The sequence below is a fragment of the Ochotona princeps genome, chromosome 30 (assembly GCF_030435755.1).
Source record: "Ochotona princeps isolate mOchPri1 chromosome 30, mOchPri1.hap1, whole genome shotgun sequence".
Taxonomy (NCBI): domain Eukaryota; kingdom Metazoa; phylum Chordata; class Mammalia; order Lagomorpha; family Ochotonidae; genus Ochotona; species Ochotona princeps.
The window spans coordinates 16647792-16675745 of record NC_080861.1 but is presented as its reverse complement, the minus strand read 5'-3'; the positions used below and the strand labels follow the sequence as shown (position 1 = coordinate 16675745).

Here is a 27954-nt window from a genome sequence, read left to right as displayed (position 1 = left end):
CAGCAGTTTCTTCTGTGTAGCCCTAAGGTCTCAGCTCCTCACCTGGGATCTTCATGTTCGATTTCAAGGGTGTTCACTCCACGCACGGTTGAATGCGGTTTCTATCCTTCCGTTAGGCCTGTTTGAAGTTTAGTAGTTTGTTGATATGTTCTCAAATAAGCTTCATACATTTCATCATAGTGGCACTTACTGATTTTGTTGGTACACATTTAATGTATTCGTTCTTCAAGGAAATACTATCCGCGATTTGGTTTTCTTTTTTTTTCCTTCCTTTCTTCCTGCCTTCCCTTTTTCCTTGTAGTATTTACTTTCCTGCCTTGGAATATATCTAACTGATGAAACTCCTAAACTGTGGTGATGGAGTATTTTTTTTCCCCCTTACAGTTTTTAACTTTCTGAGTCTTTTTATTTTTTTCTTTCGGCTGCTGGTTCACTCCCCAGATGACTGTAATAGCCCAGGCTGGGCTGCTGTGAAGCCCAAGCCTGGAGCTTCTTCTGAGTCTTGCAGGTGGCGGTAGTAGCCCGAGCACTTGGCGGCCTCCGGTGCCTTGCCAGGTCATTAACAGGGAGCTGGATCATGACATGATCTTCCCAGATGGCTGCGGTAGTCACAGCCGAGCCATCCCAGAGCCAGGAGCTTCTTCCCAGTCTCGTGTGTGGGTGCAGGGTCCCAAGGCTTTGGGTCATCCTCTGCTTTCCCAGACCACGGGGGGATGGTACATATGGGATGCTGTGCTTGGAGATAGCGGGTTAGTCGCAGGAGCCCTTGTGCCGACCTCAGGCTCTCTGTAGCTGTGGCAGTGACTGCGTGGAGGAGGACCATTGTTGATGGGGTTGCTTTACAGGCTGCTTTGTCTCAGTCCATCTGAACAGAGCAGGGTGCGGTGTAGCAATATTTTGTAGTCACTTCCTAATCAAAGTATGAAGAAATTTCCGAGTACTAATTTGTTTAAAATAAAAACTGCAGGCCCAGCCCTGTAGCCTAGTGGCTAAAGTCCTTACCTTGCATGTGCAAGGATTCCATATGGGTGACGGCTCTAATCCCGGCAGCCCTGCTTCCCATCCAGCTCCCTGCTTGTGATCTGGGAAAGTAGTCAAGGACGGCCCAAAGCCTTGGGACGCTGCACCCACATGGGAGACCCAGAAGAAGCTCCTGGCTCCTGGGTTTGGATTGCCTCAGGTCTTGCCATTATGGCTGCTTGGGGAGTGAATCTATGGACGGAAGATCTTCTCTGTATATCTGACTTTCTAATAAAAAGTAAAGAGAAAAATGAAGAAAACTGGCCTCATAAAGAAGTGGCTGGAAAAGGGAAGGTTCTGTTGGGAGCCTTGTATGACAGTCCTGGCTATCCTTCACTAGCCAGCTGACACTTGACCAGTAGGGGTTTGTACAACTTTGTTGCAATGTGGACTGTGACGTTTTCCGTGTGCTTTTTGTGCTGCTTTACGTGCAGATGGATTGGTGTGTGTGCGCTTTGATTGGATCTTTTGCCTGCCTTAAGTTTGTAATATGCATATTTTGGTCATTTGGAAAATACTGTTTTCCTGTGTCACACAGATCTTCCAGTTGCTGACCATTTTTAGTGTGTATTAACAACAACAACAACAACAAATGTATTCCTTAGTATGACCACAATTTCCCATTTTCTCCCTGGCAGCAAATGCTGCAGGTTTCCTTGCAGTGATAAACTCATTTTGTCAGTGTTGAGGAACTGTCAGCCACCTGGGTCTGAATAATCAGCTTAAGTGATGGCCCCTGGGAGAACGCTGGGTCGGCTCCCAGCCCAAGCCCAGGCTCTGGAGCTGCTCCTTGTCCAGCTGTTGCACTTGAGTGTGAGGCCAGGACGTGTCTCTCCGCAGGCCCAGATCCATGTGTCCAGTGTTGACTCCTGCCAAAGCCCAAAGCCGCGGCAGTTCTAACCGCCATCAGTGCGTGCCACATGTCTGTTGACAGGTGAAAGGCCAGTGATGTTTTCATATTCATCTTCGTGCTCCCCGGCGCCCATGGACCCCACTTGGAAAGCCTGTGGTTCAATTAATGTGACCTAGAGTTTAGACGCTTAAAGCGTTGTCTTCTAACTTCTAAAGACAAGCTCCATTATTTAAGCCCAGACAAATTAAGTAGCCTGTGAATTAGCACTCAGCATTGGCATAGCTAGGATTCGAAGCTTTAGAACTGGGGTCTGCTGTCTTTGCATTCTTAGGCTACCTACCAATGTTTTTGTTTTGTTTTGTTTTGTTTTGTTTGAGATTTATTTAATTGGAAAGTCAGATCTACAGAGTGAAGGAGAGACAGAAAGATGTTTCACTCGCTGGTTCACTCCCCAAGCAGTTGCTAAAGCCAGAGCAGTGCCAATCTGAAGCCAGAAGCATCTTCCAGGTCTCCCACGCAGGTGCAGGGTCCCAAGGCCTTGGGCCGTTCTTGACTGCCTTCCCAAGCCACAGGCAGGAAGCTGGATGGGAAGTGGTGTAACTGGCATACAAGCCAGTGCCCATATGGAATCCTGGCATGTGCAAGGCAAGGACTTTAGCCACTAGGCTACCGCCAGGCCTGGCTGCCTTCCAATTTATGAATGAGAAGTGTAGTGCTATTTTTGGCAGTTTTTCCACTAGGGTCTGTTGAACTTCTTTGTTCTAATACTTGTAGGATCTTCGATTTTCTAGGTGGTTGGACAGTATGTTTACAAAATTATAGATGTGCTTTTTTTTTTTTTAATAATGTTTTTTGAGAGAGTGATGGGGTGGGACTCCCCATCCCTTAGGTCATTCATCCATTGGATGTGGTGGTCTGGATCTCCCACATGGGTAGTGAGGGCTGGAGCAGTTGGGCCATCACTTGCTGCTAGGCTACTGTGCCAGGCCCTGATTTGGGGATTTTTAACTTACTTTGAGTGAACAAATGTTTGGCTATGCATATTATTTCTTCAAACACAGATTTTCCTGTGTTTAAGTTTTGGCTGGTACCTGACCTTGGTGCCAGTGTGTCCTTCCTGCCACCCAGGCTTCCGCCTGCCTCATGGAATCTGTCCCCTTTGTCGTTCTAGGGGACATGGACACTCCCCTCAGGCTGTCAGCCCTTCGTTTCTGTGGGACCTACTCTAGGCAAATTGCCTGGCTGTGTGCCTCACTGGTGAAAGCAAAGTCCCATACACTGGGTGCCACGTTAGGAGTTACTCATGGCGGCTCTAGGAATGAACGTACCTGTTTCTGTGACTGGTTGCCTGGGCTGTTTGAGTCAGTGAATTGTTGTGGAGTTTGTCCGGTCTGTGTCTCATCACATTGTCTCTCCTCCCTTCTTTCCTCTGCTGTTGCTTCAGTGGAAATCTCTCTGTCCCTTCTTCCCTTTTGCCTTTTCCATCAGATTCTTTTCTGCCTTCTGTATGGTTGTGTAAGTCCATGTTGCAGCGTCCTTATTGACTCTTCACATCTTAACTGTTAAACCCAATTTCTTTTTTTTCTAATTTGATTTTTTATTATATTTTTGACAATCTTTACATTGTTATTTAGGGAAAAAAAGGTTCAAGGGCTATAGGGAAGGGGTAAGACTATTATTTCCATATTGTTTCCTTCGTGTATCTAATGTAAAAGGGGGATATTGAGGGAGAAGCCCCCATTTCTTAATGTTGAACGTTCTGTTTCCCAGCTCCAGAAGTTGTGTTTGTTCTTTTAAATGTTGCTATCCATTATAGTTTCCGTTTCTTCTCAGGTTTTTATTTTAAGTGGAGTAAGCTGGATGTATCACTTGGGTCTGATCATTGTGGCGCCTGCAACCTTTGGTGGTCAGTCTGTGTCCAGGCAGCGAAGTATGGACTTGGAGATTCCCAAGCGGAGAGGGATTGATGCAGTGCTTGGCCGGAGGTGCTGGAAGGTCGGAGACGGGGTGTGGAGCCTGGTGGCTCCCAGACTAGCTGCTGGAGGCCGGATTGCTGTGCTCCTGAAGTGACTCCCTCCCTTCCTCGCTCACTCCCCCCCCCCCCCCCCCCCCCCCCCCCCGGTGTTCCGTGGACTCCAGCTACCAAGCCGCCTCTGCTGTTCGACCTCTGATCCTCCAGCAGGAGCAGGGAGAGCTGATAACCAGCAGGCGGGGTCGGGGCTGGGTGTCAGCCAGCTCTTGTTTTTGCTGTTGGTTCTTGCTCTTCAGAGTCCTAGTTGGCCTTTCTGCTTGGTTATTTTGGGGGTGTTGGCTTTTCAGAATTCCTTGGGATACGTTGATGCTGAAGGCTTTTCATGTGCTTGTCAGAATCCTGGGAGTCCTGGCTGGATGTGACGTAGTGCAGGCCCTGCAGGCCTTGTGGAGCAGCTCACCAGTCTGGAGCCCCTTGGCTGATTGCTAGCCTGTACCCGGGGGCAGGCTTGGCTCATGCAGCTCAGTATGGGTCAGGGGATCCGAGATCCAGAGCACCTGAAACCGCAGCACAGTTCACCCTGCTTCCTGCAGGTGCGGGTAAAGCTGTCCTGAGCAGCGGTGGGTTTTGCCCCGCTCCCTTGCCATCTGGTCCAGTGTGCATGTGTCTGATTGCAGCTTTGGCGTCCCGTTCTCAGTGGGCCTGGAGCAGGGCGGAGAGTGGTCTGAATAACTTAGACCAACCATTTCTAGATGTTGAGTTCTTTATATCTTAGTGGTTTTGTTTGTTTGTTTGAGTTCTTTAGAATTTGCATTTTGCTTTAGTTCCATAAATGTTACATTTTAGCTTTCTTGTCATTAAAAAAAAATTCACATTCTAATCAATTTTGAAAACTGAACCACTTGTGGTGACATTGAAAAGATAGATGTGCCATGCTATCACCCCTACCCTGGCATCTCCTAATCAGTTGCTTTCCCTGAAGGCCACTGATAATTGCTGTGTTTTTTGGTCCTTGTAGTTTCATATGTGTCTGTTTGATTAAATTTCTTGTACATTTCAAGTCTTAGGTCACAGCATATTTTTAGGTGTTAACTTCTGTTAATTTTTTCTTTAATTTTTTTAAAGATTTATTTATTTTTATTGGAAAGGCAGATGTACAGAGAAGAGGAGAGACAGAGAGGAAAATCTGATGTTTCACTCCCCAAGCAGCCATAATGGCCAGAACTGTGCCGATCTGAAGCCAGGAGCTTCTTCTGGGTCTCCCATGCGGGTGCAGGGTCCCAAGGCCCTGGGCTGACCGCAACTGCTTTCCCAGGCCTCTGACAGGGAGCTGGATGAGATTAGAACCAGCGCCCATATGGGATCCCGGCACGCAAGGCAAGGACTTTAACTGCTGCGCTATCACACAGGGTCCAACTGCTGGTAAAATTTTGTCATCATGTAGTTTGTTTTTTCCAATTTGGTTTGTAAAAGCAATCATTTTGTTCTGTATGTTTTCAGGCTATGAATTTTTTACATTAAGTCATCAAAAATTTTTGTAGCTTTCATGTAATTTTTTTTTTTAATTAAAAAACATTGGGCCCTGCGGCGTGGCCTAGCGGCTAAAGGTCTCACCTTGAACATGCGCCGGGATCCCATATAGGCGCCGGTTCTAATCCCGGCAGCTCCACTTCCCATCCAGCTCCCTGCTTGTGGCCTGGGAAAGCAGTCGAGGATGGCCCAAAGTCTTGGGACCCTGCACCCGCGTGGGAGACCTGGAAGAGGTTCCTGGTTCCCGACTTCGGATCGGCGTGCACCGGCTGTTGTGGTCACTTGGGGAGTGAATCATCGGATAGAAGATCTTCCTCTCTGTTTCTCCTCCTCTCTGTATATCTGATTTTTTAATAAAATAAGTAAATCTTAAACAAAAAAACAAATAAATTAATTAAAAAACATCCTATTGGGCCCGACGGCATGGCCTAGTGGCTAGAAGTCCTCACCTTGAATGTGCCGGGATCCCATTGGACGCCGGTTCTAAGCCCAGGAGCTCCACTTCCCATCCAGCTCCCTGCCTGTGGCCTGGGAAAGCAGTTGAGGACGACCCAAAGCCTTGGGACCCTACACCCATGTGGGAGACCTGGAAGAGGTTCCTGGTCTCGGCTTCGGATCGGCATAGCACTGGCCGTTGTGCTCACTTGGGGAGTGAATCATCGGACGGAAGATCTTTCTCTCTGTCTCTCCTCCTCTCTGTATATCTGACTTTGTAATAAAAATAAAATAAACCTTAAAAAAAAAACATCCTATTGATTTAGAACCATTCAAGAATCTTTAACACTCAGAAGTCTGATTCCATTTATGGAATTACGAAGACTTTTTTATTTAATAAATATTAGAACTGTCTTGTTTCGGCATAGTAGACATTGCAGTTTTAAAATTATCTGGAGGCCTTCCATTTTGGTGAAAATTGATTGGTTATTGATACTGCAGCTGCTTTGTTCAGCAGATGTTTCAGGTCTGTTGTGGTAAATGAAATCAACTTATGGAATGGTTGGTGCTTAACCAGGGTACTTGTTGGAAAATGACAAGAATTGTGTAAGCGAAACTGGGAGAGGATGATGGGAGGCACTTCCTGGTGAAGCCTTCCGGAGCTGAGCATAGCAAGTAGGAGAGCAGAGCTGGTGCAGAGGCCTTGCCAAAGGCAGGAGGAACTCAGGTGGCTGAGGTAGAAGGGGGCGTGGAGAGAGAGCGGAGCCCAAGGGCAGGATCCCATATGATCCGAGGTGCTTGTCTTGCGAGTGAGCCAGTGGAGGGTTCCAAGTCTGGCTTCTTTCTGTTTGAAAAGAGTTCCTGGTGTTCATGTTGTGTTGACTGGAAATCATTTTGTAAGTAACAAATTAACTGGAATTTCAATAGCAAGTTATCTGTGTGTCCAGTTTGTGCAGAAGTCATTCTGAAGCTAAGTGAATACCAAACTGAGTTGCCTTCTGGGGTCTGAAGCATATAAGATTTTATTTCCTGCATGGGACTTTATAAATAGCCATTTAAAAATTTTTGAAAAAATTTTAAACGAGAGTTAGATGGGGAGGGAGAAGGGAAGAGAGAGAATCGGTCTTCATGCGCTGGTTCATTCCCCAGGTGGCTGCAGCAAGCGGGCCTAGGCCAGGCCAGAGCCAGGAGCCAGGGACTTCATGCAGGTCTCCCACCTGGGGGCAGAGACCGAAGCACTGGGACCCTCTCCTACTTTTCCCAGGCCAGTAACGGAGAGCTGGATCAGAAATGGAGCACCCAGGACTCGAACGGGCACCCACATGTGGTGGCTGACATTGTGAGCTTTACCTTGCTAGGCCATAAAGCTGGCCCCTGTAAATAGCCATTTAGATGCAGTCTTATCTTACGTTGATACCCTGTATTAGTGATTAACCCAAGGAATTAGTAAAATCTGAGTTATTCCTCATGTCATTTTTCAGTATAATTAACTGATGCCTCTGCTTCGTATTATCTCTCTTTTTCTTCTTCATCCAGGAGATTTGGATGACAATATAATATATATATTCACCAGCTCTGGGATTATTTGTAACCGTGTGTGATTTTTATTAGGAGTTGCTTCGATTCTCAAAGTACTATGTGAAATCCTGTGATAAGCTTTCCATGTATCACAGGGTCGTAGGTGGGGCAAACCCTGGGCCATGGTACTGAGGGAAACTCCAGCAAGGGTTTGGGGATCACTTCAAACTGTGTATTCTCAACTGTAAAAAGAGGATGGTGTGTACTTCAGTGTCTTCAAAACAAATCAGGGGCCTGGCATGGTGGCTCAGTGGCTAAATCCTGCCTGGCAACCACCAGGATCCCATATGGGCACCGGTTCATGTCCCAGTTGCTCCACTTCCCATCCAGCTCCCTGCTTGTGGCCTGGGAAAGCAGTGGAGGACGGCCCAAAGCCTTGGGACCCTGCACCTGTGCTGAAGACCTGGAGGAGGCTCCTGGCTTTGGATCAGCTCAGCCCTGGCCATTGTGGCCATTGGAGCAGTGAACCAGCAGTTAGATCTTTGTCCCTGTGAATTTGCCTTAATAAAAATATGTAAATCTTGAAAAAAATCGGTGCAGTGCTATAATTGAAATCTGTGTTAGGCAGGCTGGTTTTGTGGCATAGTAGAGTGAGCCACTCGGTGTCACCTTGGTTCTGTTTTAAGTTCTAGCTGGGTCGCTTCCGACCCAGCTTCCTGCTAACATCCGTTGGGAGCACTGGACGGTGACCACCATGCCCCAGGTGGAGAGCTGAGCCCAGGCCTGCGGTGGTGGCCGTTGGAGGAGTGAACTGGCAGTTCCAAGATTTCATTTCTTTCTCTCTTTGTAAGTCTACCCTTCAAGTAAATAAATAAGTCTTGGGAAAAAAAAATGTATGTGAGGAGTAGGAAAGCAGGTAGGATACGGTGCTCCCAGTTTTCCCATTGAATTTCCACGTTTTGGTTTTGAATTGAAGTTACTATCTGGTGTCAGCCAGAGCTGGTAGAAGCAGAAGATAAGATGAGGAATTCAAAGGAACTAGTGTATTGGTGCTGACGGAGCGTCCATCCTTCAGGTGTTTCATTATTGCTATTGAAGCATGAATATAAACAAAGTGATACGAGTGCACAAATTGGAATTATCTCATATTTCACATATTAATGGGGGGGTGTAATAGCGTTGCTCTGGAAGGTGGTTTGGAAGTCCCTAACACGTGTGTGACAGTTGCTGTGTGACCCGGCGAGTTCACTCAGACATGTACCCAAGAGAATCTAAGCTGCAGAAGAGCGCAGGGAGGTATCATAGGAGTGTTCCTCGTGACCGCCCCCACAAGCGGGACAGCCGGTGCCATCAGCTGATGGGCACATGCGCGGTGCGGTGTCTGTACGAGGCAGTGACGCATGCCGCCACGTCGAGGAGGAGAAGGCAGATAATAGACCTCATACACTGTATCTCGTGTATGAGCAGGGGTTAAGATTCTGGTGAAGACACCTGCATTTTTTTTTCTTTAAAGATCTATTTTACTTTATTTTTTGAAAGGCAGGTTTTACAGAGAGATAAGAAAAGACAGAAGTTGAGCCCGATGCGGTAGTCTAGTGGCTCGTTTCATTGCCTTGCACACCCCAGGATCCCATATGGGCGCTGATTCTAGTCCCGGCGGCCCCACTTCCCATCCAGTTCCCTGTCTGTGGCCTGGGAAAGCATTGGAAGATGGGCCAAAGCCTTGGAGCACTGCACCCAGCCTGGGAGACCCGGAAGAGGCTCCTGGCAACTAACTGGCTTTGGATTGGCTCAGCTCCAGCCATTGTGGTCACTTGGGAAGTTAATCAATGGATGGAAGATTTTTCTCTCTGTATATCTGACTTTCCAATAAAAATAAGTAAATCTTTAAAAAAAAAAGTGAACTTGCGGGCTCGGCAGTGTGGCCTAGTGGCTAAGGTCCTCACCTTGATCCCATATGGCTGCTGGTTCTAATCCCGGCAGCTCCACTTCCTCTCTGTCTCTCCTCCTCTCAGTATATCTGACTTTGTAATAAAAATAAAATAAATCTTTAAAAAAAAAAGTGAACTTGCTGATTCACTTCCCAAATGGCTGAAATGACCAAAGCTAAGAAGATCCAAAGGTGGCAGGCGGGAGCTTCTTTTTTAAAGATTTATTTATTTTTATTGGAAAGTCAGATATACAGAGAGGAGGAGAGATAGAGAGGAAGATCTTCCATCCGATGATTCACTCCCCAAGTGACCGCAAAAGCTGTGTCGTGTTGATCTGAAGCCAGGAGTGAGGAACTTCCTTTGGGTCTCCCACACAGGTCAGGTGCAGGGTCCCAAGGCTTTGGGCTGTCCTTGACTGCTTTCCCAGGCCACAGGCAGGAAGCTGAATGGGAAGTGGAGCCACTGGGATTAGAACCGGCGCCCATGTGGGATCCTAGCGCATTCAAGGTGAGGACTTTAGCTGCCAGGCCACAGAGGCAGGACCTTCTTTCCAGCCCCCTCTGTGACTTTAGGGACCAAGGCCTTCTGCTGTGCCCGCTGCTTTCCCAGGCCCTGTGCAGAGAGCTGGATAGAAAGTGGAGCAGCTGGGATATGATCTGGCATCGGTATGGGATGCCTCTGCTTGCAATTGGAGGCAATTGGAGGGTTAGGCTGATATGCCACCGTGCCAACCCATGCCTCCCCACTCCCCTCCCGTTGTTGTTGTTGTTGTTGTTGTTGCTTTTAAGATTTGTTTATTTTGAAAAAGTTTCATAGAGAGGGAGAGATCTTCCAGTGCCGGGTCAGGCCTGATCCAGGAGCTTCTTCTGGGCTTCTAATTTGTGTGCGGTGGCCTAAACACTTGGAGCATCTTCCACTGCTTTTCCCAGAAGGGAGCAGGATCGGAAGTGGAGCAGCTGGGATATGAACTGTTGCCATGTTGGATGCCAGCATCGTGGTGACAGCTGTAGCTGCTGAGCCACAGCAGTGGCCCCAGGGCACTCCTGTCCTACCTGACTGGACGGGAGGGCTCAGGTCATGGGAAACCTGGGCTCTGGCTATGGCAGGAAGCTGGATAGTAGGTCAGCTGATGGGAGCTCTTTCTCTGTTTTTCTTTCTACTTGGTAAATTAAAAACAAAACCAGAATGCAGAATAGGCGGATCAGTTGAGGGAGGAAGTAGAGGAGTGGCTGCTAGGGCCGGGGTGAGGGTGGTGGGTAGAGGGAATGGTGAGTGACTGCTAATGCGTATAGGATTTCTTTCTTTCTTTCTTTTAAAATATTTATTTATTTGGGAGGCAGAGAGTGTGTGCCTGTCTGCTGGTTCATTCCCTGAAGGCCCCGGGTAGCCCAAAGGGTAGGCCGGGGTCAGGCTAGGATATAGCCAGGAGCTGGAAATTCAATCCAGGCCTCCTTGGTGGTGTCAGGAGCCCAGTCAGTTGTGCTGCTTCCCAGTGACAGTGGCAGGAAGCAGGAGGAGGGGCCAGAGGCTGACCTTGAAACCCAGGGATTCTCTGATTGGGGCAAGAGTCTTCTCTGCTCCCCCAGTGCCCCCACCTTGGGGTTTCTTTTCAGACAAATATTCTGAAAGTAGGTACTGGTGATAATGGCATGACTGTGACGGTATTAAAAACTGCCGAATTGTATGTTGTGAAAGGATGACTCTCTGCGGTGTATAGGTGATATCATTAAAACCATCAAATAACAAAAACAGACAAAGCCCCATACCAAGTATGTCCATGTGTGTTTAACCACCTGGTGTGAGAAAGGACAGAGCATGCCCTAGGAGGTCCGCCGTCCCCTCCCGGTGCTGGGGGGGGCTTCTCAGGAGAAGCCCTACTTCCAGACTGGGCAGGGAGCTTTATGTTCGGCGCGTGTCCTGCCTAGCTGGAACTTTTCTGTAAAGCATCGTTTGTAATTCTGTGGTGGTAGTTGTACCCACCTTTAGCAGCAGTGATAGTTTCCACCATTTGAAACGGGTAGTGGCACAGTAGAAACAATCTGGAATTTAAAAATTTTAGGATTTTTTTTGTTAGTTTTTTTCTAAGTTTATTTGCTTATTTGAAAGGCAGAGTTACATAGAGGAAGAAGGGGGCGGAGAGAGAATATGAATGAATGACTCTGAGAGTCTCCCATCTGCTGATTCGTTCCCCAAATGGCCATGATGGGTGGAGCCAGGTGGATCCCAAACCAGGAGCCAAAAACTCCTTCTTGTCTCCCATGTGGGTACAGGGGACCAAGAGTTTGAGCCATCTTCCACTGATTTCTCAAGCACATTAGCAGTTGGTTCAGAAGTGGACCAGCTGAGACTTGAACTGGTACCCGGATGGGATCCTGGTACCTCGGGTAGCAGCTTTACATGCTGTGCCATAGCACTGGCCACTTTAAAAAAAAAAAAAGCATTGTAATAGTTCTTTATCAGTAGTATGGACTTTATTAAACAGTCTATATTTATCCATCTAGTCATAGCTGCCATCCAACCTCCCAACCAGAGATATTCTGAATTGATAGTATTTTTCAGTCAACCAGATTGACATTAAATGTTATTCTGCATCTTATTTCAGATAACTGAATGTTCAAGAAACTACTCTAGAGTGTTTGCCTTAAAATGAGATTTCCCGAGTAATTCAGTGTTGATGTTTTGCCTTTCAGTGATGTGTTGGCGTTGCCCATTTTCAAGCAGGAAGATTCTAGCCTCCCACTGGATGGTGAAACCAAGAACCCACCCTTCCAGTACGTGATGTGTGCCGCCACGTCCCCAGCGGTGAAGCTGCATGACGAGACGCTCACCTACTTGAACCAAGGTCAGTGTGACGGCGTCTGCCTGGGTTTGCAAGAGTCGATACGGAAGTCCATGATAAATGTGTGGCATGATAGTTGTTTTCTCTTTTTTAAAGTTTGTAGTTTTGTTATTGAAACCTGTAGGAATTGTAGTATGAGAACACAGCTAATGGTTTGTGGACATTGACTTGCCTTAAAGAGAGCCCGTGCAGCAAGGTTTGCTCCAGGGATTTTCAGACATCAGTGGAAAGAGGAGCAGGTCAGAAAGGATGTCAGTTATTTTTAGGGACTGTGGCTTCGACATGGAACTTGAGAATGTTTCAGAGGTCCAGCTGGCAAAGAACTTGGGTCTTGGACATGATACAGGGCTGTGCTGAAAATAGATGAAGCTGCAACAAGACGGGGCGTGTGGTAAATAATATATGTCGGATTTGACCTGCCCACATCATATCAGTGCTGTATGCCAGGGTGTTGCACTCTGAGGGCATGGACGCAGCGTGAGCAAGGGGCAGGTAGAGCTAGCCTTTGCAGAGCGGAGGGCGCTTCCCTGCGAGGCCTTCTGCAGTTGGCACATCTGTGAGGGCTTTACCTCCAAAGCACTCTGTTGTGCAGAAAGCTTCGTTAAACACATATTCTGAAGCATGCCGAATTATGGCAAATGGAACATTTTATGTGAAGGGGTCAGTTTGAACAATGACTAACATTTTTATCATACTATCTTTTAAGAATATATATTTTCCTTCCACAAAACTGGGGCTATAGTCTATTCACTGAGGGTATGTTCTGATTATTTTCCTGCCACTCAGTTTAATTCCTTGAACTGTTAGAAGGAGCTGTAGATATTTATTTTTATTAATATTTTATCAATATTATATATAGTATGTATAATATGTAATATATAAATAATATATACTAATATATTTATTGTGTCACTAATATTCTGAAATTTGGAAGAATAATTTTTAAAGTTTTTTTCAAGATTTTTTTTTTATTAAAAGTCACATTTGCCAAGAAGGAGAGACAGAAAGATCCTACATCCACTGCTTCAATCCCTAAGTGGCCATAAGGGCTGGAGTTGAGTGGATCTGAAGCCAGGAGCTGCTTCCAGATCTCCCAGGCTGGTGCAGGGTCCCAAGGCTTTGGACCAATCTCTACTGCTTTCCCAGACCACAAGCAGGGAGCTGGATGGGAAGCGGGGATGCTGGGACTAGAACTAGCACCCATATTGGATGCAGGCAGAGGATTAGCCTACTACTGACATTATGGTCAAAGACTTTATACTCACTAAATAAAAAGCTAAATAGGAAATGAAAAGACCAGGGTTGAGTAGGAAAATAGGCAAAGTTATAAAAATAATCAAATAAAAAGATGTTTAACGTCATTCATGCAGAATAAATTTTAAAGTAGTCATGAAAACCATAAAAACTGTAGTTATATGCAATTCTGATTTTTGACAGAGATTTAAAGCATAGTTTGCATAACAGCATATTTGCAGCAAAACAGACACACAGACACTTCTTCTGTTTCCCGCCTGTAAGGGAGACCAGGTGACGTTCGTCTTGAGTCTGGCATATATTTAACATGATGTCCTCCAGTTCTGGCCATTTTGCTACAAATAGAATTTCATTTTTTTTTTTTAATATAATTGCAACTAGCTATAATTGCATTGTATGTGTGTGTGTTTTGTATACCACGTTTTCTGTATCCCTAAGAATAACGTTTCTTTGTTTTCATTGATGTATGAGTAGGTTTAGAACCTTTTCTGTTTTGTTTTGTTTTGTTTTGATTTACTTGAAAGAGTGACAGAGGTCTTCCATTTCTTGCTTTGCTCCCAAAGTGCCCTCAGCAGTTGGTGCTGGGTCTGGCGAAAGCCAGAGGTCAGACACCCCGTCTGGGATTAGAGCGGGTGTCCCAGGTCCCGAGGGCATTCTCTGCTGCCTTCCCAGACACATCCCAGGGGCAGGGTTGGCAGGTGGGTAGCTGGGTTCAAACTGCACTCTGATACGGGTAACTTACTGTAGCATCATGCCCCCACTAGCCGTGAGGCTTTGCTTCAGACAGTTTTATCTGCAGCATGTGTGAGAATGTCTTTCCTTCCTTTTTCTTTCTTTAATTTTTATAAAATTTATTTGAAAGAGACAGAGACAGGGCTCTTCCATTCACTGGCTTCCTCTCCACATGTGTATAACAGCCAAGGCTAGTTCAGGCTGAACTCTGGAACCAGGAGGTCTGTGTAGCTCTCCCACGTAAGCGGCACAGCTCCAAAGACTCACCTGCTCCCTTTGCTAGCTCTAGTTGCATGAGCAGAAGCTGAACTTCAAGTGTCAGGTAGCGAAGACTCCAATAACGCCCCCATAGAGAGACCCAGCATGATGGCCTAGTGATAGCACGTGCCGGGATCCCTTATGGTCGCCGGTTCTAATCCCGGGAGCCCCACTTCCCATCCAGCTCCCTGCTTGTGGCCTGGGAAAGCAGTTGAGGACGGCCGAAAGCCTTGGGACCCTGCACCCAGCCTGGGAGACCCGGAAGAGGCTCCTGGCTTCCGATGGGCTGAGCTCCAGCCGTTGCGGTCACTTGGGGAGTGAACCATTGGATGGAATATCTTCCTCTGTCTCCCCTCCTCTCTGCATATCTTCCTTTCCAATAAAAATAAATGAATCTTAAAAAAAAAAAAAAACAAGCAGACAAAAAACACCCCAAAGAGGATGCAGGCGTTCTAATTGGCAGCCTAGTACACTGCACCGCCATGCCCACTTTCCTTTCTTTTTAACACTTAGCATTTGGGTGTGCATTCAGGTCTTTGGGATGAATTTCCTATTTGAAAAAATCCTTAAGATTTGTTTGGCAGTCTGTTTAAGACATAAAGAGAAGAAGCAAATGGAAGCAAGGGTATTCATTAAACTTACTCTGTTTTTTTTGTAAAGATTTATTTATTTCTATTTGAAAGGCAGATTTACAGAGAAAGAAGGAGAGACACGGAGACAGAGGAACATCTTCCATCTGCTAGTTCACTCTCCAGATGGCTACAACAGCTGGAGCTTGGCTGGTCTAAAGCCAGGAGCCTGGAGCTTCATCCAGGTCTCCCATGGGGATGCGAGGGCTCAGTGACTCAGGCTGCCTTCTGCGGCTTTCCCCAGCATGTTAGCAGGGAGCTGGACCAGAAGTGGAACAGCCACGACTTGAACTGGGGCCCATGTGGGTTGCCAGCCCTGTAGGTGGAGGCTTAACTTACTACTATGGCACCAGACTATCTACTTATCTTTTTTTTTCTTGACAATCTTTACATAGTTAATTACGGTAAAAAGGTTCAGGGGCTATAGGGAAGTGGGTAAGACCATTATATCCATATTGTTTCCTTCATGTATCTGAGGTAAAGGGGGATATTGAGGGAAAAGCCCCACCCAGTTTCCCACCCACCCCAAGTCCCGAATGTGGGGCATGCTCTGAGATACTTGCTCAAGTGGTTTTGATAGTTCACCAGTTATGAATTGCTGCCAGTGTCGCCACTCCAAGCACGATGAGGTCATTGAAGAATCCACTGATTGACATAGTCCATCACAGAGTCTCCATTTGCCCAGTATTTCGCTGCCAACATGTAGCTGAGGTGGTTGATTGACTTGTTCTTTCTTCTGTCTTTTCTTGGCTGGGGTTCTGAGTCTGCCATTTCGATTGGGGAGATCCCCAAAGAAACTTTGAGGTATTCCCAGACCAGATTCTTGTATGTTCTAGCAAGCAAGTCCATCACCACGATCAGCTGGTGGTTGCAATTGCTGGGCTGGTTGTGTTTTCAGTCCCGACTTCCACTGGAACCAGCGGGTGTTGTACAGACTAACTATTTCTAATGACAAAAAAATAACCTGAGTTTCCCTTCCATGCAGATGAGCCAAATAAGTCCTGCTAGTTCTTTTTAAAATGGGCATCTAATGAACCCTGGATGTCTTGTGTGCCTTTATAAATATGTGTCCCTGTATGCAGACCGGGTATGTGTACTTACAAGTATACTCTCAAATAAATTTGTGGAACATATTGATGATAATAATGGAGCTACAACTATCTTAGACTGTTGAAAGATTTACAATCTTGTTGAACAATTGAATGACTACTCCAATGAATTTGGTTAGTTTTAAAGAATTGGGTTCTTTTTTTTTTTCCTTTAAAAATTTTTTTTATTTTGTTTTTTTGGTTTTTTTATTCTTAAAGAATTGATTTCCCATTGAATTAGGCCTGCACTCAGTGAAATGATCCTGAACTAGCCTATTGTTACCTGTAACAGTGAGCAGTGGCTCGTGTACATGTAACATTGTAGTTAGTGAACTCTAAACAAAGTGATCAAGTGTGCAAGGTTGGCTGTGGTAATTCAGGGTATTTTTCATTGTGGAATAGCACTTTGGGGCAATGTTTATCATGGTATATTATCTATTACGAGTGTTTACCTGCTGGGAAAAGATGGCGAATTCTTAGCGTTTTACTGAGAGCTGTTTCAGTTCCAGAGTAAAGGGGTGAATGCTTTGTGTTGCAAAGAATATTGACCGACTACCGAGGGTAGCTGTCCCTCATAGAGCAGTGGTTCCCCAGTTGCTGCGTTTGTGGGAACCACTCGGGGGCTTGTCAGAAGGTGGTTCCTGTGCTGTGTGGGGTGTTTGAGTCAGCAGATTTGGGACAGGGTCCCCGACCACATCTTCTAAATTAATCAGTTAATTCTCTTCATAACAAAATCATTAGATTTTTACTGTTTACTGCAGAGGTGAGGGGATGGGATTGCAGGTGCAGTCAGGGTGGGGAGGAGGGGTGAGAGGGGAGGAAGGTGAATCCTCCTTGTCGTCTGACTACATCAGTGGCCAGTGGCAGGGAGCATGGAGGTCTCTGACGCTGCCTCAGGGCCCTTGTGGATGGGGGGGGACTGGGGGTGCCCTGGGAGTGATACTTGAGTGACATAATCCACTCCTCACCGGGGCTCTTCCTGTTCCCTCTGTAGAAAGTCCAAGGCCTGTTGGTATTTCTGCTGCTTCCCCTGATGCTGTGGGTGGTCTGAAGACACAAGGCTGTTACTGCCTCAAATCCTCAGGGAGATACGTGGGCTTTCCCTCACCCGCCGCCTTTGTAGCAGGATTTATCTGGAGGAGATTGGCGCAGCCTTGGGCACTGAACGACTTGCTTTGCCTGGCTGCGTCAGTGCTGTGTAACCTCCCCCCAGACTCACTGCCCCGACAGTGGGAAGAGGACTGTGGTGTAGTCAGTCCTGACGCTGTAGATAGACACTTCTGCGCAGTCTCACTATTGTCAGGTGGAAGCTGGATCAAGTTTTCTAAGCTATGTTGGTCTGTTACAATGTTGCTTTTATAAAAAAAATATTTTTGAACTGTAGAAGTTTGCAGTTTAGAAGGTAAATTTGTGCTTGCCTGCTTTTGCTTGGGTGTGAGAAGCCTTAGTTTCAACACTGGCTCTGCTACAGAGCAGACCTGTGGCGCAGGCGCTGTGTCTGATGCAAGGGAGTGGAACTTCTGGTATTACCTCCCTGCCATATTGCAGACTGGCTGCCTGCTGCTGTTGGGTCACCACCTAACTGAGCAAGTGAAATAAACCCTTCTCTGCTGGGGTGCTTGGCTTAGAGGTTAGGACATCCACAGCCTGGACCAGAGTGCCTGGGCCCGGTAGCTAGCTTCGAGCCCTGCCTCCAGCTTCTGGGTCTGACTCTGCATTGAGCCCTGCTTCTAGCTTCCTGTGGTGTAGACCTTGAGGGAGGGTGGTCACAGCCCCAGTCTTGTCTCAGCCCTGTCTCAGCCCGAGCGTGCGTTTGGTGTGGAGGTCCAGCTAGCGGATGAGAGCTTGCTTGCATCCCCCACATCTCAGACGGGGAAAAAACCTTTCTCTAGCCTGTCCCCAGTGACTTCACTTGGAGGGCCATTTGTGCTCGGAGAACATGGCTGAGAACGCCAAGTAGCCATGTTCCAAAGTTAGCCACTTTGGAAAGAAGTCTGGTTTTGGGAAGCAGCGTGCTGATTGGATTACAAAATCTGTTAAATGGAAAAGGAAAGTTTTGATTTTGTTTTGTTTCGTACTGTAGATTTTGTTTCGATTAACATTGGTTTTTGTGGCTAGCCTGGTGACTCAACAGGATAATCCTCCTACATGAGTGACAGTTCTGATCCTGGCTGCTCCACTACTGATCCCACTCCCTGCAAATGAGCTGAGAAAGCAGCGGAGAATGGCTCAAGTCCTTGGGCCCCTACACTCACATGACAGACTCAGAAGAAGCTCCTGGCTTCAGATAAGCTCAGCTCTGGCTGTTGCAGCCGTCTGGGGAGTAAACTAGAGCCTGGGGTGGGGCACAGACTGGACTGGTTGGCTACATGGATTGCATGTCCAGGAAACAGGGCTGCAGGTGGGCCTTGCAGGGATTATGGGGGGTTGTCCTGTCTAGGCTGCAGTTCTTACTGGTGTGTGCACTGGCCAGGTGTGTGGCATGTTGGGTTGGGCTGGGACATGCTTTTAGCTGGAATTGGATTGGAAATGGGGCAAAACTTGGAGGGCCCGGCGCCATGGCCTAGCTGCTAAAGTCCTCGCCTTGAATGCACCGGGATCCCATATGGGCGCCGGTTCTAATCCCGGCAGCTCCACTTCCCATCCAGCTCCCTGCTTGTGGCCTGGAAAAGCAGTCGAGGATGGCCCAATACTTTAGGACCCTGCACCAGTGTGGGACACCTGAAGGAGGTTCCTGGCTCCTGGCTTTGGATCGGCACAGCACCGGCCGTTGCTCTCACTTGGGGAGTGAATCATCGGACGGAGGATCTTGCTCTCTGTCTCTCCTCCTCTCTGTATATCTGACTTTGTAATGAAAATAAATCTTTAAAAAAAAAAAGATTTTCCATTTACTGATTCACTCCCCTAATGATTGCAGTGACCAAAACAGTAACCCCCTCTGGGTCTCCCTTGTGGGTGCAGGATGCCAAGGCTTTGAACCATCAACTGCTTTCCCAGTCCATAAGTATGGAGCTGGATGGGAAGTGGAGCAGCCAGGACACAAACTGGTGCCCATATGGGATACTGGTGCTTGGAGGTGGAGAATTAGCCAGATAAGCCGTTGCCCCCCACCCAATTTGAAAGACTTTTGTAAGACCTTAGTTTGGATTTTTTATTTTATTTGATTTATTTTTTTATTGTTGGAAAGCCGGATATACAGAGAGGAAGTTCTTCCATCCGATGTTTCCCCAAGTGAACCGCAACAGGCCGGTGCGTGCCGGCCCGAAGCCAGGACCAGTAACCTCTTCCGGGTCTCCCACGCAGGTGCAGGGTCCCAAAGCTTTGGGCTGTCCTCGACTGCCTTCCCAGGCCACAAGCAGGGAGCTGGATGGGAAGCAGAGCTGCCGGGATTAGAACCAGCGCCTATATGGGATCCCGGCGCATTCAAGGCGAGGACTTTAGCCGCTAGGCCATGCCGCCGGTCCCACATTTGGATTTTTTTAAGAGTGAAAATTTAGAGTGCTTTAGTACAAGAGCAGTAGATCTCAAGACCCACTTGTGGAAGTTGGCTGAAGTCTGTATTGAGTACGTAGGTTTCCCCCGTAGATTGACCAGGAAATAAATAATACAGACATTGAGGTTTCTGTTTTTGGTGTGTGTGTACTTTAATCCTGAGATTTGTGAGTTTCTGAGGACCAGAAGGTAACTGTCTTCGGGAGACGAGTTTTCTCTTCTTGGCAGTCATGTGAAAGGCTGCTACCTCACTCCCACCTCCCTGCCTGCTTTCCTTTGGGCCACTGCTGTCATGCTGGGAGAGGGCCGTGCTTGCTCCACAGGCCTTGAGCTGGCTGTACCGAAGAACTGTAGCCCTAACAATTCCCTGTGGATGTCTCCGTGACTGGACTTGTCACAGCTCCTGTAAGGCCCACTGAGGGGGCGAGGACTGGCCTAAGAGGAGGCTGACAAGGGTGGCTGATAAGGCCGCACTGGAAGGTGACTCCCTCCTCAGCCAGCAGTGAGGGACACATCCACCAAGGTCGAAGAGATCCTGTACACTAGCACCCTATAAGACACGTTCCTCTGTCCCCCAAACCCCTAATAAAGACAACCCTTCACGTCCCCTGGGCAGAGTCTGTGCCAGACTGCTTTTCCCTGACCAATAGAAGGGAGCTGGGTCAGAATTGGAATAGGGACATGAACTGGCATCCTCAGAGGATATTGTTACAGATGGAAGCTTCACTCACTATACCACAACACTGGCCCAATTTATTTTATAATTCAGGTGTAATTCTTTAATAAATAAATAAATAAGAAGTAGAAAGACCAGTGTTCTGTAGGGGTATAGACAAGGACTATAAACAGTGATTAAATCCCAGGGTGTCAGTTTCACTCATACGTATGCTTTTTATACTCTGTATTTGGCTGTATTGTAACAGTCCTTTCTTGAGTCCTGACTCTGTGATCACTGTGTATTTTCCAGTAATCCCAGTGAGAGAGCAGGCAGGATCCTGGCGGTTGTGTTAGGCAGAGTCTCAGTGTTATGTGATATTAACAGCATTCTTTTCACTGATGTTTTTTCTTTGTCCTAATTTTGCTATCTTTATTTACTGATAGAATAGAAATAGTTTTTAGTGGATGTATAGTATGTCATTTTTTGCTAGTAGCTTGTTTTTTCTTTTTGATTTTAGTATATGTGCTGCCGATGCAAGCACTCTTTTGGGTTTTAATGGTTTATTTACTTTTATTTGAAAGGCAGATTTAGAGAGGAGAGACAGAACGGGATCTTCTGTGCGCTGGTTCACTTCTCAAATGGTCCTAATGGCCAGGGCTGAGCTGACATGAAGCCAGGAGCTTCTCCTGGGTCCCACCCAAGGGTCCCGGGGCCAAAGGACTTGGTCCATTCTTTTTTGCTTTCCCAGTCCGTAAGGGGAAACTAGATTGGAAGTGGAGCACCGGGGGACTAGAACTGGCTCCTATACAGGAAGCTACTGGCTCCTATACAGGAAGCTGCTGCCACAGACAAAGGATTAGCCTGTTGAGCCCATGAGGGCCAAGCAGCTTTTTTTTCTAATGATCTAGATTGGCATTTGCGATTTTTAAATAGACACTAATTATCAGTGTGAAAATGTGGTTTGGGCTGATCAGACCACAGGGAAAAGGGGTGCAGGATTAAAACTTGACCTAGAGGCCAATGTTGGGGCACAGTGGATTCAGCTTCGCCTTTGCAGCAGACCACATCCGAGTGCTGGGTGGAATCCTGACTGTTTTGCCTTCCATCACACTCCCTGCTAACAGAGTGCTCGGGCCCTTCCACTCCTGTGGGAGAATAGGATGCCGTTCCTAGCTCCTGCTGTGACCTGGTCTCACAGCTGTTGTGGCCTTTGTGAGTGAACCAGCAGATGGAAGAATTTTCTGTTTCTCCCTGTTTCACTGTCTTTTAAATAAACATAAATGAATATGATTCTTAGATTGGCCTTTTGCTATATACACACATGCAAAAATGGTTGTAGTATCATTTATTCATTGTAGCCAGATGTGGAACCAGTCATCCATTGGCTCATTTCTCAGCTGCCAGTGGATGAGCAAAATTAGGTATGTTAATGCATTGGAATAATATTGCAATAAGAAAAGAAGGAAGTGCTGCTGTGTGCTACAACATGTTAAGCTTAAAAAGTCAATGAGCAGTAGACATGACCTGTGATCGTGTTTCCGTGAAGTGTCTGGAATAGGCAAATCTCGGCGCTAGAGTGCATGGTGGTTACGGGGCTTGGAGGTTGAGCTGGAGAATAAGAACGGGCACTCATGGGTGTGTGTTTCTCTTTACAGTGATGAAAATGTGCTCAAATTGGTAGTAATAATGGCTACACATTCAGTATACAAAAACAATGACTACAACACCTTAAAGGGTGATTTTTATACTATGCAAATTATACCCCAAAGAACTGTTACAAAAATTAGTGTCAGATAGTAAATTGGTCTGAGAGTAAGAGATGCAAGTTGCAGCTGCGGAGCCTCCGTCATGGTGTAACAGGGACAGAGAGCACCTGCCTTCCTTTTCCAGCAGAGTCATCGTTCGACACAGAGTTGCTGTGCAGTCATACAATGTATTAGGGGGTCGCACAGTGATGTATATGTGTGGATTGATTCTGATGTTCAGTTTCTTCAAATAGGTCAGTCTTATGAAATTCGGATGCTGGATAATCGGAAAATGGGTGATATGCCTGAGATTAGTGGAAAGTTGGTAAAGGTAAGCATCCTGTCTTTAGTTCCCAGCTTCAGCCTGGTCCTGGCCATTGCAGCTCTTTGGAATGCAAGCCGGCACATGGAAGAATCTCTGTTTCTCTTTGTCAGCCTTTCTTTCAAGTAAATAAATAAAATCTTTAAAAAATTATTTTGCATCTGGTATTTTCCTCCTAGAAATGTAAATTTTACTCATTCTTTTTATAAGCATCTATCTTAATTGAGCTACAATATGAAAGCATTAAATCTGTGTGACCATTTTATTTTGAATTTAATTTCTCTGTCAAATAATCGTACCCTTATCCAGTTACTGAAGATGCCAGTTTTTGAGTTGCGTTCTGGGATGTGTAGTGTTCTTTTACTGCGGACTCACGGGTGGGAGATAATGCTCCTGCGTTTGCTTGGGAGTCATTGAAGGCGCTCGTTTCCCCCACTTGCTCCGCAGAGCATCATACGGGTCGTGTTCCATGACCGACGGCTGCAGTACACAGAGCACCAGCAGCTCGAAGGCTGGAAGTGGAATCGCCCAGGAGACAGGCTGCTCGACTTAGGTACTGGCCACGGGCAGAGTGCACGGGGCAGGGGTCCACCTGTGTTCTGGACCATGTTCTGGACCACGTTCCACATTCTGTGGAGCATGTTCGGGTGTTGGAGGCTCCTGTGGGATTGTTTAGCTTAAAAAAACTCAACCTGCACCCAAGAATTAGAGGCTTTCTCTGACCATTTGGTTCTGTGGACACCGTCCATCGTACTCTTTGTAAAACATGAACCGTGGGAGGACAACCCGGTGCTGGTTCGGGGGGTTTGTCGTCGGAGACGCAGGTGCTTGGGGAGCGCACTGAAGGCAAAAGCTGGATGCGGGAACGATTCTTTCCTTAGAACATAACAGCTGTCAGTACTTTCTATAAGCTAGATACGTTTTTATTTAATAACTTCTTTTTAAAATCTAGATATTCCGATGTCTGTGGGAATAATTGACACAAGGACGAATCCGAGTCAGTTAAATGCGGTTGAATTTCTGTGGGACCCCGCAAAACGCACATCTGCTTTCATTCAGGTTTGGACTTTTACTGCATTATGAGAAACTTCCCTAACCCAGCTGTTTACAAGGCCATGGTGGGAGACAGTTCTTGAAATGTAATACCAGTTTTTAAACTTGCTTGTTTATAAACTGGAGGGTATTGTGTTTATTCTGTTTAAGCACAGTTAGAATGGGTGTAGCCTAAATCTGTCATCTGACAGATAGACTTATAAATTCATTCTGTGATATGTAAATGTTAGCCAAATGTTACTTTTATCATTGATAGTCATAATAAAGCACATATTTTCCTGAGCTGTGTTGCTCTTGAATAGAACCTTCCATTTAAAAGGATGTGATTGGGTTAAGAAATATTTTAGTTTCCGTGTTTCTTTCTAGTATCTTTTCATTTGTTTTTAAAGGTGTGCATGTGAGTACACACACACAGAGGAACCACGTGTTCACAACAGCTGGGCTCGAACAGGTCGAAGCCAGAAGCCAAGTCTTTGACGTGGTTGGCAGGAGCTACTTAATCCATTACTGCTACTACTTGGTCCACTTCAGTAGGAGACTGGAATCAGAAGCGGCCAGGGCTGCAGCCTGGGCACTCTGACACCGGGTGTGGGCATCCTTGACATGCTGTGGCACGTCACTGTATCCATAAATGGCACTGTGTGCTTCTAAGAGATTATTTTTTTAAAGAAAGTACTAAAATATTATTAAATATTAAAAAAATAATAATACCAGAATGTTCTGCTTTTTGAATAGGTAATCTTTATATATAGCCAAGGAAAACAGCTAATTTCTGACCAGCCCAAATACACTGATTTATTTGCATGAGCAATGGTGGATCATTAGCATTTTTGTGTTTTAATGAGCTATCAGATTCTCAGTTAATAGTCACTAGAACATGGTTTAATATTAGTCCCCCTTTTCCCCGATGTTGTGTTTGTCCATCAGGGTAACTAGTTCTATAGCAAAGGAGAGTGATAGAAGCCCTGGCCTGAATCTCAAGGTCATATTGCAGAAGTCTTAAGTTTTTACACTGCAGGTCATCTAAAGAGGGTGTGTGTTGTGTTGTGTGTGTGTGTGTGTGTGTGTGTGTGTGAGAGAGAGAGAGAGAGAGAGAGAGAATGCAGAGTGGATTCTTAAGGCACGCCTGAGCGGTTAGATGCACACAGGTAGGAAGAGGACTCGGAGTTTTCAGGAAGAGTCCTGAAACAGCTGGCTGTTTAGAGCAGGTGCAGTGGTAGGGCGGGGCCCATAGCAGACACTCTGGGTGATGAGGTAAGAAGTGCTGGGCCTGAGCAGCATGCAGTGCAGCGTGGAGTGAGGTCCATGACTTCCCAAGGAGCGCCCGCACTGCAGTCGAGGAGCAGCATTGTGGTGGGGAGGAGCTCATTCTCAGAAAGTTCAGAAAGGACTGGATGTCTGAGAGTGAAGAAAGGTGTGCACTAAAAACTCTTGGGGGAATCCACGAGAGAATTTGGCCAGTGTGTGCCAGTTCAATTTCAGAGGACCTTACATTTATAGTGGTGACAGCGCAGATGGAGAAGTGCTTAGTGGACGCTCTTGGAAGCCATTTCAGCGTCTTTGTTTTGTAGGTACACTGCATCAGCACAGAATTCACTCCACGGAAGCACGGAGGGGAGAAGGGAGTGCCTTTTAGAATCCAGGTAGACACCTTTAAGCAGAACGAGAGCGGGGAGTACACAGATCACCTACACTCAGCTAGCTGCCAAATCAAAGTTTTCAAGGTAAGAGGGACAGCATTCAGTCACTCCCTAAGACTGTGTCACATGTAAAGCTGTTTTGTGTCCTGATGAATGGAGTAATGTCTTTTGTTTTGAAGCCTAAAGGTGCAGACAGGAAGCAAAAAACTGACCGGGAGAAGATGGAGAAGAGAACAGCTCATGAGAAAGAAAAGTATCAGCCGTCGTATGATACCACAATCCTCACCGAGGTAAAGTGAGCCAGGCTAGGCTTTGGGAGAGACGCAGAGGTTTGCATCCTGGCAATCTGTCCAAAGATGAGTTTCTCTACCAGTGGGTTGGGGAAGATTGGGTGGTAGACGGTTAAGATTCCTTGTGAAATTCCAGGGGAGAACATTTGATTTAAATTTGGGGATTTTAATAGCTTAGTTTCCTGGGTGGGAGCTTGAATGAAGATGTTGAAATCCCAATCAGGTCTCAAAAATAGACCTTAAAAATCGAAGTTGGCAAAAAATTAAGTTGGGGCTTAGACTGTCCAATCTTTGTCACTGCTGGGGTTTTGCATTTTCTTTAATTTTGATTCCCATTAGTCATACATGTGTTTAATTGGACTGCAGAGACATGAACAGGGTATTAGATCTTTCTTTGTATAATGAAAAGACATTGATCCCAATCTTTGGTGTTTGTCCAGATGAGGCTTGAGCCTATAATTGAAGATGCAGTTGAACATGAGCAGAAAAAGTCCAGCAAGCGGACTTTGCCAGCAGACTACGGTGATTCTCTGGCAAAGCGAGGCAGTGTAAGGGACTTCTGCTTCTCTTTTCATTGTGCAAGAAACCTTGTGCAGTGTTAGATATAGGACCAACTTCCACTGAAAAGTAAAGCCAAAATTGTTTTCGATGTCCATGTCTTGATCTAATTTGCTTTTGTTTATAGACTTCTTGCTTTCTGTTTGTTCCTCCCTGAGGAAAATTTCCTAAATCTAACACTTGGAAACAGAACAAAGACATTGTTGGCCATATTGGGTGGTTTTGGAGGGAAAAAAAAAAAAGACATTCAGAAATATGTGTTCCCTCCCTGTCTCCTACCCCATCCCCTCTCTCCTTTGCACACACCTCCTACATGAGCACTGACATCAATTGAGAGTACTTTATATAGTAAAATAGTTGTCTCTCTGTGTACTTAGAGAAGGTATTTTGCTTTCTCGTGTGTATATCTGATGAGAACTTGTGGCCACTTGGAGAAATGGCAGCAGCGAGCTTGCCGTTCACATGTGCAATATTTTGTCAGACTTCCTGCGTGAGGCATAAGAGTTTGTGTGTCTGCTTTTAAGAGCCTGTTGGGCAGCATGGGTTTCAGAAGGAGTCTTTGACTGCATTAGTGTTTCCTCTTGGCACCTGCATTTTGACTTAGTGCTTCCAATGTAGTGCTCCTGTGGCACTCAGACCTGCTCCCCGCCACCATGCAGTCAGTATGGGATTAGGAGTGTGTCAGGGTCAGGAAAGTGAATATATCCCAGCACGTGGTTCTCATCTGAGAGTTCTCCAGGGATTGTTCTGTTGTGCGAAGGTAGATGACCTCTGTAGCTCTAGGAAATAACACACAGAACATTAATAGGAATTTGCAAAACATTTTGTCACCGGAAGTATTAGTGATGTTCTCCTCACTGTAGTATAGCACTAGTGAGATGCAAAGTGGATTTTTCGCTATTTTAAAGAAAATTTAATATTTATTTGAGAGGCAGAAGTACAGAGAGGAGAGAGAATCTTTTTCTGGTTCACTTCCCAAGCCAGTCTGAGCTGGGCGGGTCTTGAACCGGGAGCCTGGAGCTTTTCCAGTTCTCCCACGTTGGCTCCAGGGCGTAGTGACTTGGGCCACCTTCTGCTGCCTTCCGTGGTGCCGTAGCAGGGAGCTAGATTGAAAATGGAGCAGCCGGGACTGAATCAGCAGCAGCTTTATCCACTATGCAACAGCACTGGCCCAGACTTTTCACTTTTATACCTAACTATAGAGTCTGAAAAATAACTGACAGGTACCCCCACAAGAGCCTCGTGTCTGTATTAAAGCATGGAGTGAAAAGGTTTTAACTGTTTTTTCATGTTATGAAACTGAAAATGTTCTCATGCTAGTGCCATAGGAACACACATGTTGCATTTTCCTTAACTGAGCTATAGATTGAAATTGGGTTTGTTGAAGTCACTGTAACCTCCTTTTCCCAAACTTCCACCCTTCCAACTTTGTTTTATTTTCTGATTTCCTAGTCCAGGATCCACAGTTTTCTTATAGGAGGGTGGGAGGTTCTGGGTAAGTCAGATCACTTTGTGCTTCTGATAGAATTGACTTGGCAAATATAAAGAAATGGGTTCTGATAGTTTACAGTAAAAGAAATCCTGGGATAGGCCAGAACTAACCATATAATGGCAAAGTTGTTGATAAACTGAATCATTGTCAAGTCTAAAGTATGCAAAACGTCAGCAGTCCACCGGCCTGGGATTTCACATCTTCCTAGTCTGCGGCTGGCTACTGGGCTGCATTTAGTTTTGTTAGCGTATTTCCAGGGGTAGTGGGACTCACCTTGTTTTTAAAAAACAGGATACGAAATAATCCATGAGAAAAGGACGTTTGCAACATTTTCGTCTATTTTTTTTTTTTTCAAATGCCTGCAAAGGAAGGCCAACATTTTATAGGTTTCAGACCGCCAAAAATGGCTTGCTGTCTGTTGGTCTTTGATGGGCTGTCTAGTTTTACAGCCTGTGCTGAGTCGTCATCCTTAGCTGGGGAGGTACTTCGTGCAGTTGGCTGGAATCCTGGCACTGCAAATCCCGGCCAGGTATTGCTGGAGCCGTTATGAATGGCCAGCTGTGTTCGGCAGCAGGACACATCACTGCTGCTTGCTTTTAGCAGCATTACCTCGACAGCCAGAAGGGTGTACATGATGAAAATCGG

General features: G+C 46.2%; 1 protein-coding gene across 2 annotated transcripts in view; it reads left to right on the top strand.

Annotated features, from left to right (window-relative positions):
- UBP1 (upstream binding protein 1) overlaps positions 1–27954 on the top strand; it is a 44325-nt gene that overhangs the window by 3371 nt on the left and 13000 nt on the right. Inside the window, exons 2-8 of one of the 2 annotated variants that reach the window (XM_058657150.1) lie at positions 11950–12101; positions 22209–22285; positions 22724–22829; positions 23229–23335; positions 24901–25053; positions 25149–25259; positions 25700–25807. In XM_058657150.1, the coding sequence (XP_058513133.1) occupies positions 11950–12101; positions 22209–22285; positions 22724–22829; positions 23229–23335; positions 24901–25053; positions 25149–25259; positions 25700–25807 (814 nt within the window). The remainder of the gene's footprint in view (positions 1–11949; positions 12102–22208; positions 22286–22723; positions 22830–23228; positions 23336–24900; positions 25054–25148; positions 25260–25699; positions 25808–27954) is intronic. The other variant, XM_058657151.1, reaches the window with a different exon arrangement.